Source organism: Crinia signifera, chromosome 19 (genome assembly GCF_055691185.1).
Source record: "Crinia signifera chromosome 19, ASM5569118v1, whole genome shotgun sequence".
Classification (NCBI taxonomy): Eukaryota; Metazoa; Chordata; class Amphibia; order Anura; family Myobatrachidae; genus Crinia; species Crinia signifera.
Genome location: NC_139226.1, coordinates 9,993,128 through 10,010,191, shown reverse-complemented (window position 1 = coordinate 10,010,191; position 17,064 = coordinate 9,993,128). Strand labels below are relative to the sequence as shown.

At 40.3% G+C, this 17,064-nt stretch overlaps 1 protein-coding gene across 1 annotated transcript in view; it reads right to left on the bottom strand.

The window, feature by feature from the left end:
- LOC146042444 (IgGFc-binding protein-like) overlaps nucleotides 1-17,064 on the bottom strand; it is a 68,977-nt gene that overhangs the window by 17,755 nt on the left and 34,158 nt on the right. The window contains exons 11-13 of the mRNA XM_083162435.1: nucleotides 15,553-15,576; nucleotides 7,693-8,922; nucleotides 6,544-6,594 (exon numbers count right to left, since the gene is read on the bottom strand). Coding sequence (XP_083018561.1) covers nucleotides 6,544-6,594; nucleotides 7,693-8,922; nucleotides 15,553-15,576 — 1,305 coding nt within the window. The remainder of the gene's footprint in view (nucleotides 1-6,543; nucleotides 6,595-7,692; nucleotides 8,923-15,552; nucleotides 15,577-17,064) is intronic.

The window sequence follows — 17,064 nt, the reverse complement described above, 5'->3', positions numbered from 1 at the left end:
CCCCCTCTCTTGTTATCAGGGACTTGCGTTAGTGTAGGGATTCTCATCCCTGCCCTCTCAGATTTTTTGTTTACAGTTCACAGTTATTAAGCACTCCCATTTAGTGGGCCCTCTAGGTTTGCTTCTTGTGTCAAGCTCACCTGCTCTCTCCCCCCTCCCCTGGGTCCCACTCCAGGTGAATCGCGGTCTCTCAATTGAGGGCCTTCAAGGTTCACACCTTTTTCTTATTCCCCCTCCCCTTTTTTTTGTTTTTTTATTTTCTCTATCTTCTCTTCATTTCCCTTACCCCCCTCCTTTTTCTGCCCCTGTCATCTAACCTACCTCTTAGCTACTAGCTTTTTGCAGAGTAGACGGCCAGCGATTTACATCTCTCCATCATGCCCATCAACGTGATTTCTCAAAATGTTAAGGGGCTAAACACACCCTACAAAAGATCTCTTCTGTTCCGTATGCTTAACTGCGGGGGGACATTGCATTTATACAAGAAACACATTTCAAACATAACACACACCCCTCGCTAGTATCTAGATGTTTTCCCACAGTGAAATACTCCTCCCCAGTGGCGTAACTATGCCTCCGCAGCCCCCGCCGTGGCAGGGAGGCGCAGAGTAACTATGGGCGCCGGGGGGGGGGGGGGGCTGCGGGGCTATAGTTGGCTGCTGCGCTGCTGTGGCCGCATCTGCGGTCACTGTCCCGTCACTCGCTCCCGGTGCCGGCTCCTGCTGATAATAAAAACTGACACTTAGAAAATGGCTGCCCCCAAATTGCAGACAGTTTTGGCAGCCATTTTCTAAGAGTCACTTTTCATTATCAGCAGGAGCCGGCGCCGGGAGAGACTGGACGGGACAGTGACCGCAGATGCAGCCGGGCACTCTGTCAGTTATGGGCAGGGGAGGGAGAGGGAGAGGGGGAGGGGGGCGCCGAAAAAAGTGTGGCGGGGTGCGCAAATTATATAGTTACGCCACTGCTCCTCCCATTCTATCAAAAAGAATGGAGTAGCAATAATGTTTCGCTCCACAACCCCATTACAGATTATTTCCACTAAAAAATATAGAAAAGGTCGCTACATTATTCTGGTCTGCAGGGTGGGTCCTCAACTGATGACCCTGGTAAACCTTTATGCACCTAATTCTGGACAGGGTTTTTTTTTTCCGTAAACTTTTTCTAGAAATTCAAAACGTTCGCCAAGGCACACTTTTGGTAGGAGGCGACTTCAACTCAGTTATCTCGCTAGGCCTAGATAAGAGTAGCCCCCTGAACCCGCACCAACACGACCATCCCCCGGGCAATCTCAGGAAACACATGTCCGAGGCTGGTCTCTTTGACACCTGGCGAGCCTACTACCCGACCTCTAAGGACTACACTTTTTTTTCAAATCCCCACGGAACATACTCGCACATAGACATGATTATGGGATGTAGTAATATACTGCAGTCGCTGACAAAAGTGGACATTCTCCCTAAGGTTTGGTCAGACCACTCAAGCGTACTAGCCACTATAGACTTATTAGGCACTCAAAAAGGCCGTCACAACTGGAGACTGAATGAAACTCTCCTCCGTATACCCCAATTTAAAGAACAAATTACTACCCAAATACAGGACTACTTTCAAACTAACGTCACTGACGACGTTCCCCTACAATATGGGAGGCCCATAAGGCGGTGATCAGAGGGGCTGTAATCAAATATGCCACACATAGAAAAAAGCTTCAAAATGAAAGGGTCTCCTCTCAACTCTCCCATTTGGAACATATACACAAACAATCTCACTCCCCCTCCGTGCTGACACAGATCCAAGGGATCAGGGGGGAACTACAATCTATTTTAGCAGAACGCACTGAAAAATCCCTACGACAGCTACACCAAAGATTTTATGAAAAAAAGTAATAAATCAGACTCACTCCTGGCAGCTAAACTCAGAGCACAGAGAGCCTCCCAAACTATTTCCACAATTCACAATGCTCAACAAGTCCTTAGCTATGACCCAGTTCACATAAATGACTTTTGCTATAATTACTACAAGTCCCTACGGTTACCGGTCCCTCTTTACCATCACCTATAGCACAGGAATATCTCGACTCATGTCACCTCCCCACACTATCGAACTCAGCCATTAATTTACTCAATTCCCCTATATCACCTGAAGATGTAAATAATGCGTTGAAGTTGCAGAAACCGTCAAAGGCTCCAGGTCCCGACGGGTTTCCTATGTGTTATTACAAGACATTTTCAGGATTATTGGTCCCAAGGTTGACCGAGGTTTGTAATAAAATTATGTCAGGGGAGAGGTTTCATGCCGAGTCAATGAAATCTGCTATCATTGTACTGCCAAAATTAGGCAAAGATCCCACATGCTGCACGAGCTATAGGCCGATATCGCTCATCAATGCAGACCTGAAGCTTTTTGCAAAAGTATTGGCCACAAGATTAAGTGTATACCTTACCTCATTGATTGATGCAGATCAGGTGGGTTTTGTTCCCACGAGACAGGCCCTGGACAACACGAGATGAGCCATCAACCTGATCTCATACATCAATAAGACCAAAACCCCGGCGATCCTGCTCTCACTAGACGCAGAGAAGGCCTTTGACCGCCTCTCTTGGCCTTTTATGTTTCAGACACTGAAAACCTACGGTTTTTGTGGGGGCTTTTTGTCAGCCATACAAGCTTTGTACCACAGTCCAAAAGCTGTGGTTACCACCAATGGTGTCATTTCCCGGCCCTTCGGTCTGGGAAATGGCACCCGGCAGGGGTGCCCATTGTCCCCCTTACTGTACGCCCTTAGTATCGAACCCTTGGCAGTCCACATCAGGAAGAACCAGGATATACAGGGGATTACGGTTCTGGGCTCCCAATAAACTATAAAGCACTATGTGAGAAATATGATAGTCAGCGTCTCAGACTTTTTGACTACCTCCAGATTTCCAGCTTTGTAAAGTCTCTATACAAATCAACTAAGCCCAGATCCCCACTTCCCATTGAACGCTTTTGTATTTACAGTCCAGACCGCAGGGGAGCAATCTCATATCTATACTCCCTGCTGGTAGACAAACCCCCGGCTAAAGAACCTTTTGAGGTAGCTTGGGAAAGGGATTTGGGCGTTGCTTTGGAGGAGGAAGAGGAGTGGTCAAAAATAAAAACACTAATAGCAAAATCTTCAATAAACTCGAATCTCAAGGAAAATGTCTTTAAAGTCTAATTTAGGTGGTACATGGTTCCCACAGTAATACACCGTATTTTCTCTTCTAGCTCTAGTCAGTGCTGGTGGAACTGTGGATCACAGGGTACGTTCATCCACATATGGTGGGATTGCCCCCAGATTACTGTAGCTCCTACTGGGATGACATTTTTTCTCTTTTAGGAAAGATATTGGTTTCCCCGACCCCAAAAAATCCCTTGTCAGCTCTACTTTGCAGACCAGTTGCAGGGACCTCAAACCCTAAAAGGAAGCTATGTGGCCACGTACTAAACTCCGCCAGATTGCTGATCACGGCAAACTGGAAACAACCTACCGCCCCTTCCATTCAGGCCGTTATCAACAAGGTCTGGTTTGCAGCTTCCATGGAGTATATCACTGCGCTGCTACACGACTCAGTGGGGAAATACAGATCAGTTTGGTCTCCCTGGTTTGTATATTACCAAAGGCAACTCCCCGGGTAAAGGCGGTCACTATCTCTTGACTGATGCTCTGACAGATTTAACTATTGAACAGTTGATACCCTTTCATATGCAAGGTTAGATGACCCCCACCCCCCCTCTCTTTTGTTTCTATCTTTATTTTTCTTTTTTTCCCTCCCCCCCTTGCTCTTTTCTATTTTCATTTTTTTATTTTTCTCTGTGTTTCCCCACTGCTATTATCTTGCTGTTTGTTCGCTGTACTAAAAAAAAAAAAAAAAAAAAAGACAGTGGTACTCTTAACGGTATATTTTATTTATATGCATTATACCATGTTGTTTATACCGAATTGTCTGTAAATGCATTGTCCAGATATCAGTCTCATTTAAATGTATTGTTTGCCACTGTAAAAATAAAGAGTTTAAAAAAAATAGTGCTTGGAAGTAGAAGAATTGCAGGTTCTTAAGCTCTGATATAAATTGTGATCTGATTATATTAATCGAGAAAAAACGACAAATGGAAGCGCAACGCTACCAAACCATATAAAAAATTGGATTATCTTTACAATAATATTTTTTATTAAAAAGACTAAACACTGATTAAAACATATTTCTGTTTTAATCAGTGTTTAGTATTTGTAATAAAAATAAATTAATTTTGTGAAGATAATCCAATCTTATGTATGGTTGTGCTCTTCCATTTTTCTTTTCTTTTCTATATATTATACAGGATCAGCAATCCTGTTTTGAGCAGCAGCTTGGTCTATCAGCCTGCCAAGCGCAACCCCTTCTCCTCATTTGAGGTATTTTGTCTGATTATATTAATGTCTAATTTCCTGAACTTTTCTAAATAAACCTAATTATGCAAATATATTCAAACTGATATATCAGAATTACAGTATACTGAACACTCATTGTATTGAAAAAGAAAGCATGTTTCCTACACTAGGAAGGAAGGCTGCTGATAATTTGTACTCACAGTGCAGCCACTTTTTTGCCTTTTACATCTGTTCTGGTTCCATAGATGGAGAGGAAGGCATTTGGTGAACCCTACACAGGCAGCAACTGTGACCCTGCCTAAACTTTTTCTCCTGAAATGTAATACCTCTTCACATTGTCATACTGGGACAGGAAGGGCCCACTGGGGAATGCAGTGATAGGGGCCCTTGTTATGGGTGTGTCTAATCTCTTAAATGGGTGTGTCCAGCTTCAACAGAGGTTTTGTATAGCCCCATGATGAGGTAGGGCCCCCAAACAGTGGATCTTCCCAAGGGTTTCCACCTGTAGGCAAGTCCAACCCTGCCGCTTCATATCTTCTCATTTCCACCTCTGTAGCATTTTCAGAGTAGGAACCTTTCTCAGCCTAGAAGCCACTGGAACATTCATCCATGCCCCTACCATAAAAAACTGCATTGAATTCTGTAATCTACTCCTCAGGGTCTATTGTCCTTGTATCCCTTTTTAAACTATTTATCACTCTGCCTCCTACCTCTGTTATTTAACTGGCTCCCTTTTCCATGTATAATCACATTAAAACTCCTTACACTGACCTTTAAAGCATTATACGAATACTCTCTAAATCTCCAGTCTCATTCCTTTTCTAAAACCACTCTATAAATTAATGCTTCCTCACCTCTTGCCTGATAATGCATTTCCATGCCTGACTTCAGACTACAGTAGCAGACACTAACCAAGGTTCCCTGCCATCAAATGATCTTTAAAAACTCATTTCTTTACACAAGAGTACCACTTTTGCTTCTGTATCTTGCCCCTGCAATACCCAACTTATCTGCCTCTTACCTTTATGTGTCTATCTATTTAACCTTTAAACTTATGGAAGCTGGGACTTCTGTGTGCGCAGATGGTGTAATGGTTAGGTCATGGGTTTGATACCCATCATTGGCCTAACTGTGTAGAGTTTGTATATTCTCCCCATGCTTGTGTGGGTTTCCTCCAGGTGCTCCAGTTTCCTCCCACAATCCCAAAAAATACTTTTAAGTTAATTGGCTCCCAAAAAGTTCACCCTAGAATGAATGTGTGTGCGTGTACATGTAGTAGGAAATACAGACTGTAAGCTCCAATGGGGCAGGGACTGATGTGAGTGTTTAAATATTCTCTGAAAAGCACTGCGGAACAGAGGCGTAACTACTGTAAGGCAGCCCCAGCTGCTGCTTGGGGGAGCAAGCCACAGTGGGGTTTGTGTGGGCACCGGAACCTGCTCAACGCACTGACATGCTGCTGCCTGCCGCTGCCCACTGGCTGAGAACCAGAGGCTAGTCAGCGCGGGTGCGGCCATTGCAGAGATGACAAATCCCTCCACTGATTCAATTGACTGTACACAGAGCTGGCTATTGGCTACTGTGTACAGGATGGGCGGGCAGATGGACGTGCTAGAGTGGCCTGGGATGCGTCAGAGCCAAGGGAAGCAGCCGTGTCTGCTGGTCTCTCTTCCTCTATCCTGCTTCAGCCTCTCTGTTATGCATGTGACGTCATCACGTCGCACACTGGGGAAACACGCTGGAGAGGAGTCTGGGGGGGGGGGGCACCACCATTTTTTGGGCAGGGGGGAGCAAAATGTATAGTTACGCCACTGCTGTGGAACATGTGTGCGCTGTATAAATAACTGTTAATTAATAAAATAAGTACTATGTAAGCAGAACACTTAAATCACTTTAATAAATACATTTCATTTGTAGAAACATGAAAAGGCCTAATTATAATTGGTACCTAAAATATCTGAAATCTGTTCACTATCTGAGTTGTATGAAAGCTTCACCAAACTTTAGGTCTAATGAAATAACAAAATAACAATTGCACAGATCTTTAAAAGATGCAACATAAAAATGGTATACTGTATTTGCAATCGTTACCATATCTTCAAATGTATAACAAAACATTTAAAATGATTGTTTGATTTAATCATACTTACCCATATCATTCTGAATTGTCACTGTTATCTGTGATTTAACTCCCAGTCCTCCTATTTATACAATAATTCAAACATCAATTAGTTTTAGAAAATATTTACTTATGAATTAAAACAGTAAGATATACTACATACAAAACTATATAGATTCTAAATAATATGCGACTCAAGTTGTTTGCCAGTCTTTCAATAATAAACACTAATAAAACATCAATTATTTTGTAAAGAATTTTAAATTTTTAAAGAAAACTGTTAAAAGTTTAAAAAGACCTTCATTCATCCACTAGACGTCTTTTTATTTGTTTCTTTAATTTGTTTTTAACACATACAGTATATTTGGGACATTTACTTGTGTATAATTCGGGGTTTTTTAATAACATTGATGATACATCAAACTAAACATGATGGCAGTGTTCAGCTTTGTGTATTTGATCACCATTATATAAATGAGATATTAATTCAGCCCACATTATTTTAGGCCATTGTCATTTTTATATGCCTTAACTGCAATATCCATGTTTCTTACATGTAACATGGAACAAATGTGCATATGGACAGTTTATTTTGCAATGGTAAATTTGGGTGTGATTTAGGATGACAATGTCTATGTCAACACCAAATGGTCACATGCACATGGTCAACATTGGAAAAGTTTGACAAAATTAAAAATTTAGCCCTGAAAAGGTAGACACATAAAAGTGTCAATATGTTTTCAGATTACTTGGTCTCAATGTCAACAACTGAGCATTTGAACCCCATTGTGTGTACCGCTTGGAGTCCATGTGGATGATAAAGTTTGAAAAAGTACAAAAAAAAGAAAGAAAAAACAAAAAATAAAGGCATGCTGATCTTTTAATTCATTGATTGTTTGATTGTGTTGACATGTTGACCATATAGACCATATTTATGTCAACCATAAGGTGTTGACCTATCAACTGTCTACCTAAACTTTGTCTAGCAGCCATAAGAATACTGGTAAATGTAATGCAAATAGCTAGACACAATAAAATTACGTTTTGTCTGTAGATTTGAAGCACCCAGAAAATAAATGTTCAGTTCTATTAATCAATCATAGTTAATAATCAGATCAACCCCTGAACTAAAATACAATACATTGTGCTTACATTTAGACCAAAAAATACATTAACTCACTTTTAATGCAGGGTGCAATGGATCCGTAGGCCATGTTCATCGAGTAGCCAATGCTAAGAACTCCAAACGGTATTGTAGAGTGCTGAACGAGATGAGAGCTGATGCCACTGCCATAGCTATATTCTGTCCAGGAATAATAAGACCCAGGGAATTGTTTCCACTGAATATTTTTTTGAATCTTCTCATCAAATTTAATAGCAGAAACACTAAAAGTTTTGGCTATAATAACTGCCAAATTAGTATCGAAGTTTTCTTGTCCAATGAGTTCATAGGAAATGCCAAATAAATTAGTGGAAGGAATGACAGTTAGGAATGAACCAAAAGGATTGCCATCAACTCTTCCACCAGTGCCAAAGAACAGTACCTGAATTACACTCCTGCTGCTGATGGACAGTGGGAAAGAACCATTGACATTAACGTGAATCAATTCTCCAGCGGTCACATGTTTCACCTGTTTTTTTGCACCAGATTGGCATGTAATAGATGTTTTTTGAGAAGCCATGACAAACACAATGTCATACTTAGTCTGGAAGGACAAGCCAGGAATAAAGAACATAGTTCCCCAACTTCCAACATGTTTGAGCTGGTTATAGACATGGGAACATCCTAAGTTATTTTCAGCACACGTGTGTCCAGCTATGACAGCAACAGGTAGATTAGAAGTCACCTTAGTGCCTGAGAGATCATCTTTACTCTGAATTTGGATAGCTTGGAATGGCTCAAGAATAATTGTCATCCTGTCCCCTTTAAAGTACTTCTTCCCATTAAAATTGACCAAGCCTTTTAAGAAGATGTTCACAGTTGTTTGTTTGTCAAATGAAATCACAAGAAATTCTTTGTACTGATTTTCTGGTCCATTTTGAGGTGTAATTATGTAATATTCATGTCCAGTCTGATGTGCTGGGTAAATTAAACTCACATCACCACTATCCTTTCTGTAGTTCCGGGACATTACAGTGATATCTGCATCAGCTGTAATCACCACCGGATGAGACCATATTGCTGTTCCCTTTAGCTCCTCAGATGGTATGATAGGAATTCTTACAGTTTCCCCCTTCCCAACCTTCACAACTTTACTAAAATCAGATTTACTAAGAATGACAGAAACAGTGGTATGAGGCGAAGTGCCAGTCACCAGAATTTCTTGTTGAGGAATCTCGGTAGAGTCCTGATTCTGTAGAAAAGCGGTTATAAACTTTCTTCCAAGAGAAGTAACTTGGTCTGCAGATCCTGCAAATAAAATATTTGTTTTTACATGTAAATCTCCATCTTGTTTATAAATACCATGGACTCAAGAAATGGCAATTATTACAAATGATTATGATTTACAAAACATTTCCACTCCATTAAATAAATCTTGATGTATATCCAATTTTTTCATGCTTTATACATTTCTGAGGTGTTAGTCCAAATGACACATTTCACTTAATTAAAAAGTCTCCAATTATTGGCAAATATTGGCAAATTACCCCATGTCGACCTAACGGTTTCGACCTAATGCTTGTTGACCAACATGCTGTAGACCAAACGTTCCCAACCCCTTCAGTCTCACCAATCAGACCACTTCTATCTTACTAGCGAGACCCTTTCTGTGATATATACAGCTGCCCCCTGGCAGAGTGCCAGTCAGGCTCATGAGCAGTTCAGCACTCAATATATTTAGGCTGTTTGTTACTGTATGTTTCGGATTGATTATTGCAGCCACACAATGCCAATGCAGGTGGATTCCCTTCTGTCCAGTCCTGAGGCTCCAGTTATGTGTTATCCTACACCTAGGGTTACTAACTCATCCCTTTAATCCAGGACACATAATAATTGCACAGGTTCTGTGGCAGTTTAAAACCAGGTGAAATGGAGTATTGAGGTGTGGCAGTTTAAAACCAGGTGAAAGCCAGCCACAGAACCTTTGTAATTAATATGTGTCCCAGATTAAAGGGATGAGTTGGTAACCCTACCTACACCCCACCCCCAGAAGTCTTCCTTGCTTGCCATGGTCTATAATGTTGGTCTGAATAGATTTCTGTTCAGCAATGATTTCTGTTCAGCAGTGATTTTGGAAGCTAAATTGATTTCTGTTCTATAAGTCAGTCTGCTCCTGATATACCCCATTCCAAACATTTAGGAAATATACTTGCCCTGTCATTTTTTCTAATTTGCATTGTTATCCAAGTGTGAATGACTTCTGTGCTGTTTTCAAAGCTTTACCTCCGTAGTATACCATATTCAAACTAAGTTTACTTCCTTTCACATCTGTGCCTTTAAAAACATTGTCCTTTGCAGGAAAATTCACGGCTTAAGCACAACCACAAACTTTTTCAGAAAAATCACGTCACCCAAAAATAAGATCCAGTCTATTACAAGTAAGTTGCAAGATGTTAGCAGACTTTAGCAAATGTACAAGCACACTTGGCAGCTCCACAAGAGAGACAAGCAACCATAGAGAGAGAGAAACACTCAATGCAAGGCTATCTCTCCAGTCTGCTTATACTACTAGACATGCAGCTTCCAGGACCATGGATTTACCAGTTGCAAGACGAACCCTCTAGTCAGCCAATGCTGTAAAAACTGCTGCCCTGATAGCCATGGACTGTCTGGCAGCAATGCCCATTTGCCAATTTGCTAATGTTACAAAAACTGCAGTTCTCAGATTAAAACCATTGTAAACACGATGCATATCCAGAATGAGGTACCCTAAGGCAGGGGTTCCCAAACTGTGCGCCGTGGCTCCCTGGGGTTCCCGCGGGACACATGCAGGGGTGCCCAGGGTTGGTAGTCCAGGACCAACTCAAATTATTAATGGTTAATTATTTATAAGCAAAACCAGTGCTGGTGGCTGCCAATCATAAAATGTGTACAAACAGAAGCAATTCCTGACCTTTTCCCTATAACTGACCCTAAGAATCGCATATAAATCCAAACTAATTTAAAAAAATTTGCCCTGGGGGTGCCGCAAAAAAAATTCTTATACTCTAGGCCCTAGAGTTCCACTGCTTTGAATGTGCTTTATTGTAACGCACAAAACAATAATGCAGAACCAGTGGCAATCACATACAAGGCAGAACCAGTGGCAATCACTTACCTTGAGTAAGTTGTTTTGTGCATTACAATAAAGCACATTCAAAGCGGTGGAACGCAAAAACCCGGAACTTCCAGGTATTTGGAATGCACCGCCATTTTGGAAATGTAAGGTGCACAATCAAACAGCGGCAGGTGCCGCTTATGGACAGCAATCAACAGGCACATAAATAGAGGCCTGTAGACATCCTGGGATACGCCATTGAGAAAGGTTTATCCGAAACGCGTTTGGCGCTTACCAAAACTTGTGGACCCTAAGCCTGACTGAATGGACGTTCCCCCTGTTTCCGGTGTCTGACCTTTCCGGAGGGTCAGTGAAATTAACATCTTTTCCTCCAGGGATGGATCGGTGACACCCAGTTCCAGTGTTTGCCTTTGGGATACCATATACGCTTTTTATCTTGTCTTCCATATGTGAGTGTAATTGTGAAATTAAAAGGTGTTTTGTCTAACTGATCTGCACCATCACTCTCTCTTGATTATTACATGTGATGACATCCTGCATTGAGGAAATTGCTGATTTGCCAGTGGGATATCTCTGAATGCTATTATATACAGTTGGCTTGTGAGTGCTTTTAAAATCTATAAAATACTCCAATTGCCAAAACCATCTGCACTAAATTGTGGTGTATCTCCCCTTGGCAATATGCTTGCTGGATGGGCTGCATAAAGCCAAGACTTTCTTTACAGTACCTATACGTTGTTTTGAGAGCTGAAAATCTCCTAAAAGGGACAGTATTTTTTATTGTATTCTTCACATGGTGTGTTTAGGGAGCGCTTTACTGACTTTGTACTTGTTTTCCTTGACTCTATGTATTTTTGAAGTAGTTGGATGTCACTTTATGTACTGAATCTTAAGCTGCACTCCAATCACCTGTGCGCACTCAATACTATTCTCTTGAATTCTACCAGTTCAGACATTTGAAAAAACTTTGTTTTTTTTTGGTTCATCCAATTTATTGTTTGTTGAGCTAGAAACCAATTGGATTTTTATGATTTTGGCCTTTCTGTATACTATTTTCATTTAATTGATGTCAGGTCTTTTTATAGATGTAGTATGTGCCAATGTTTTCGGATTATATTTTCTATGATGTTTGAATTGCTTGTGTATTGCGTGAAGACGCAGAAGAATGAGGACAAAGAGGTGTATCTTGTTAGACAGAAGGAGGCCAAGAAGGTAGGGTAAAGGGGGGGAAACTTTTTTTAGGTATATAAGTGAAAGGAGAAAAACAAAAAGTGGAATAATAAGACTAAAGACAGAGAGTGGAAGTTTTCTTGAGGGGGACAATGTAATAGCAGATAATATTAATAATTATTTCTGCTCAGTATATACTGTTGAAAGAGAGGGGAAGGGGCCACAATTAAGTTGCAAGTATAGTCAGAAAACTGAGGGAGAAACAAGTACATTTACAGAGGAGAAAGTCCTCACAGAACTCTCAAAACTGAAAGTGGATAAATCAATGGGTCCAGATGGGATACATCCAAGGATACTAAAAGAGCTCAAAGGGGAGCTGGTAAAACCAATAACAGAATTATTCAACCAGTCACTAGCTACTGGAGTAATCCCAGAGGACTGGAAAACAGCGAATGTAGTCCCACTGCACAAAAGTGGAAGCAAAGAAGAGATAAGCAACTATCGACCAGTGAGCCTTACATCAGTAGTAGGGAAATTGATGAAACACTCTTAAAAGAAAGAGTTGTAGAATATCTCAAAACCAGCAATTTACAGGATCCAAAACAGCATGGGTTTACTGGAGGAAGATCATGTCAAACAAATCTTATTGACTTTTTTGACTGGGTGACTAAAGTAATAGATCAAGGTGGGGCTGTAGATGTAGCTTATCTAGACTTTAGTAAGGCTTTTGACACTGTCCCACATCGAAGACTGTTAAATAAACTTGAAAGCTTGGGATTGGATTCTAAGATAGTTGAATGGATAAGAGCATGGTTGCAGGACAGAAAACAGAGAGTTGTAGTAAACGGAGTACAGTCAAAGGAGGGAAAGGTTACAAGTGGAGTACCCCAGGGATCTGTACTTGGACCAGTTATTTTTAATATCTTTATTGGTGATATTGCAAATGGAATTGAGGGTAAAATGTGCCTTTTTGCAGATGACACAAAGGTATGCAACAGGGTAGACACACCAGGAGGGGTAAAACAAATGATTGATGATCTATGTAGATTAGAGGAATGGTCAAGAGCATGGCAACTACAGTTTAATGCCAAAAAATGCAAAATCATGCACTTGGGTTGCAAAAATCCAAAGACTAAATATAGTATAAATGGCACTATAATGGAAACTACTGAGGAAGAGAGGGATCTAGGTGTCACTATTTCAGGGGACTTAAAGGCAGGTAGGCAATGTAACAAAGCAATGAAGAAGGCAAGTCAGATGCTTGGTTGCATAGGGAGAGGTATCAGCAGTAGAAAGAAAGAAGTAATAATGCCACTGTATAGGTCATTGGTACGACCTCATCTAGAGTATTGTGTTCAGTTCTGGAGGCCATATCTCCAGAAGGATATAAATACATTAGAGACTGTACAAAGAAGGGCAACTAAAATGGTGCATGGCCTACATCACAAAACGTACCAGGAAAGACTAAAAGATCTTAATATGTATACTTAAGAGCAGAGAAGGGAAAGGGGGGACATGATAGAAACTTTCAAATATATCAAGGGTTTTAACAAGGTACAGGTGGGAGACATTCTTCACAGGAAGAGGAGCAGCAGAACACGAGGACATGCACTGAAACTAGAGGGAGGAAGATTCAGGGGAAATTTGAGGAAGAATTACTTCACAGAAAGAGTAGTAGATAAGTGGAATAGCCTCCCATCAGAGGTGGTAGAGGCAAATACAGTAGTACAATTTAAACATGCTTGGGATAGGCATATTGATATCCTTACAAAAAAATAAGGATCAAATATGGTTTGAGGTAACATGTTTAAAAAAGGGCAGACTAGATGGGCCAAGTGGTTCTTATCTGCCGTCAAATTCTATGTTTCTATGTTTCTATAAGAATGCCATTTGGTTTCCTTTGTTTTTTTTTCTCTGTAGTTTTGTATTGACACCAAACTGTTTATTTTTTTTCTTAAATGCAAGCAATATATGAAAATATCACTATTTATGATGACATGTGCTTCCTGATTTTTTACCCAATCTGGAAGTGACTTGTGGATTGTAATGAGATGGTGCATATCTGTTAGGCCCCCTTATATCTTAATGTGCAGACCTTTATAGGAAAGTTATACTGTAGGGGTGTGCTACCACTGACAAATGTATTTTATTCAAGGAGAACAGGGAGAGAAAAGGAGTTTTATACATAAAACTTAACTTTTATTTATTTATGTTAGAAGCAAGCGAAAAATTGTTAAAAAAAACACAGATAGACAAACAAAAGACAAATATTGTGTGTTAAAACTTAACACTTGCGGGCGTGTTGTGTGTGCTCCACCGGTTTGTATACAATTTAAAAAAATAGCGGCTAAGCTAAAGCGCATGCTCGGCAACTCTAGCCGTGCGGGCACAATTACCTGTGTGCTTTGTGTTCCTATCTGTATATCTGTATAAGTGACAGCCGCTCCGGCTTTAGCCCTTCTCAGGGCTCTGCCTACTTTGTGACTTAGCTTGTGCTCTATGCCAGCAATAACTTATATTGTTTGAACTGTATGCACCTAGTGGGGAGATTTACAGTGTGCACGCAGCCTGCTGCTAAGTGCTCTGCTTCATATATTTGCACAGTGCCAGCCGCTCTGGCTTTAGATTACTATAGGGCTTTGCTTACTGCATTACCAAGTCTGTGCATTTCCTTTAATAAGCATACTTTAATTGTCTAGATTAGCGTGGGGACATCAAAAATCTAACTGGTTGTGGAGGAGGACACCAGCAGAGAATTTACATCTGCTGCAGTAGTCTGACCGAATACCAGTAAGTCTGTCTCCCACGGGTCTGGCACACAATTTCTGCTTAAAAGCAGTACTTACAAGAATAAGAGGGAATTAAAATATAATTCACAATTCCCAAAATTTATCTTAAATGGTGTGAGGCCACAGAAAATCCCTGTATAATCAACCCATAGGATTGAGGAGAGTAATATTGAGGAGAGCCGAATGCAGTGTAACCGATCTGGGTGATTGACACATCTAATACAATCTGTATAACTTGTTGCCAATTGTCACTTGAACTGAAGAACACATTATTACAGAGCTTGTTTAGCCAATATATTATATAATAACAGTGTCTGTTCAAGGGAATCCCATAAATTCCCAGATTGAGTAACAGCTTGAACGGAGCTTGTCCTATTTTTTTAAATTGTATACAAACCGGTGGAGCACACACAACACGCCCGCACGTGTTAAGTTTTAACACACAATATTTGTCTTTTGTTTGTCTATCTCTGTTTTTTAACAATTTTTCGCTTGCTTCTAACATAAATAAATAAAAGTTAAGTTTTATGTATAAAATTTCTTGTTGTTGCACCACACCAGGACAAATCCTTTTCTCTCCCTGTTCTGCTGAGGGATACAGCTGCCTTCATCAGTTAGGGACAGGTAGTGACAGCACAGGCCCACTTTCTTCCACCTTCTCCATAAAGGAGTGAAAACAATTACAAAAACCTTTTTATTTTTCAGGTGTCACTCGCATATTTTATATACAGATTCATTTAGATAGCACTCTTTTTAATTCTTCATTTTATGTAGTTCAAATGTATAATGTTTCACATGTGTGAATAACTTCAGTCTACAAACACTTTTCTATGCACTTAATCAACTAGATATAACAATTACCTGGAATTAATTGATTTCCACCAGCTACAAGAAAAGAAAAAATATTAACATTAACTAAAAATATTCTTGAAGTTATTTGTTAGAATTTTAACTTTTAAACATTGACAAATCACTGTATAATTTAAAAAAAATCTAATATCTAGTAATTACTAATTAACAAATGTTACTTAAAATATATTTTATAAAAACAGGCATATCAACTAAGAGAAGTGTTGGACTATTTCACCAACATCCAACTTTGTGGAAAGATTTTAAATGTACAATCGATTGGACCTTGTAAATCTTGTATATTGTGTTTATAACAACATCACAAATCCAATAAAAACATATACAGGTTGAGTATCCCATATCACAAATACTCAGTACCAGGATCATTTTGGATAATTAATTATTTCATATTTCGGCATACTTTTATAGTTCAATGAGATATCTTGAAGATGGGTTGCATGTGTAAATACAAAATGATGTTATGTTGTATAAATGCATCAAACACATGAAATACAGATGGAGGCAGCCTCATCATTATCCCCAGCATGCCAGATGCTCCTATGTGGTGGCTGGTGCTCACATGTCTATTGCTGGGAATGGGGTACACGAGCGCTGGAGACGCATGTGTGCCAGAGTCGCTGGTGCACTGGCAACTGCAAAGTGGGCTGGTCCCATCTGTACACATATATTTTATTTGTGCAGGAAAAAGGCTTTCAAAACATGAAATAAAGTGTGTTTACTACTTCAGTCCCTTGATTTGAATGCTAAGCAAATCATTTTGTTGCACACATTGAGTGCCAGTAACATATCATGTCCCCCATAGTGCCAGTTACAGATGTCGTAACTAGTGCTTTTAGCAAATAAAAAAGTACAAACCATAAACTATAGGTTTCAGAATAATTTTGATAACAAATGTCTTTTTTAATTTTTTAAATTATTTTGATAACAAATGTCTGGATAAGGAATAAACCATAACTGTTCTCAATGAAAACTTATCAAAACTTAATATATAAAAATTGAATATTAATTATACATTTAATTAAATGTCAAATTCAGAGCAAAAGATACTCGAAAGATAATGAAATATCATAAATAAAAGTCATATGACAATATACAGATACTCACTAAGGGCCTTATTCTGATCGGTGCGGCCGGATCCGAATATGCGGCCAGGACCGTGCGTGCGAAACCCCGCCTTCCATACGGATCGACAACTCCGTCCGTACGCGGTAAGAAGCTGGCCGAACGGACCGCACGTGTATTTTTCATGGAATACGCCTCCTCCATCTCAGGGAACCTCGCCCATCATTCGATGGTCGCAGGACCGAGTGCTCCACCAGCTCCCACAACCTCAGACCACACGGACATTTTTCCGTGCAAAAGCAGGGATCTGGGCGGGCAGCTGACATCCGGCAATGTCATATGTCCGCCCCCTACACGTGCGTCACGGCCGCATTACCATATGTACGCCCAGCGTTTGCATGGGAACGCCCATGAAACGCGGGGCGTATGCATATGGTAATG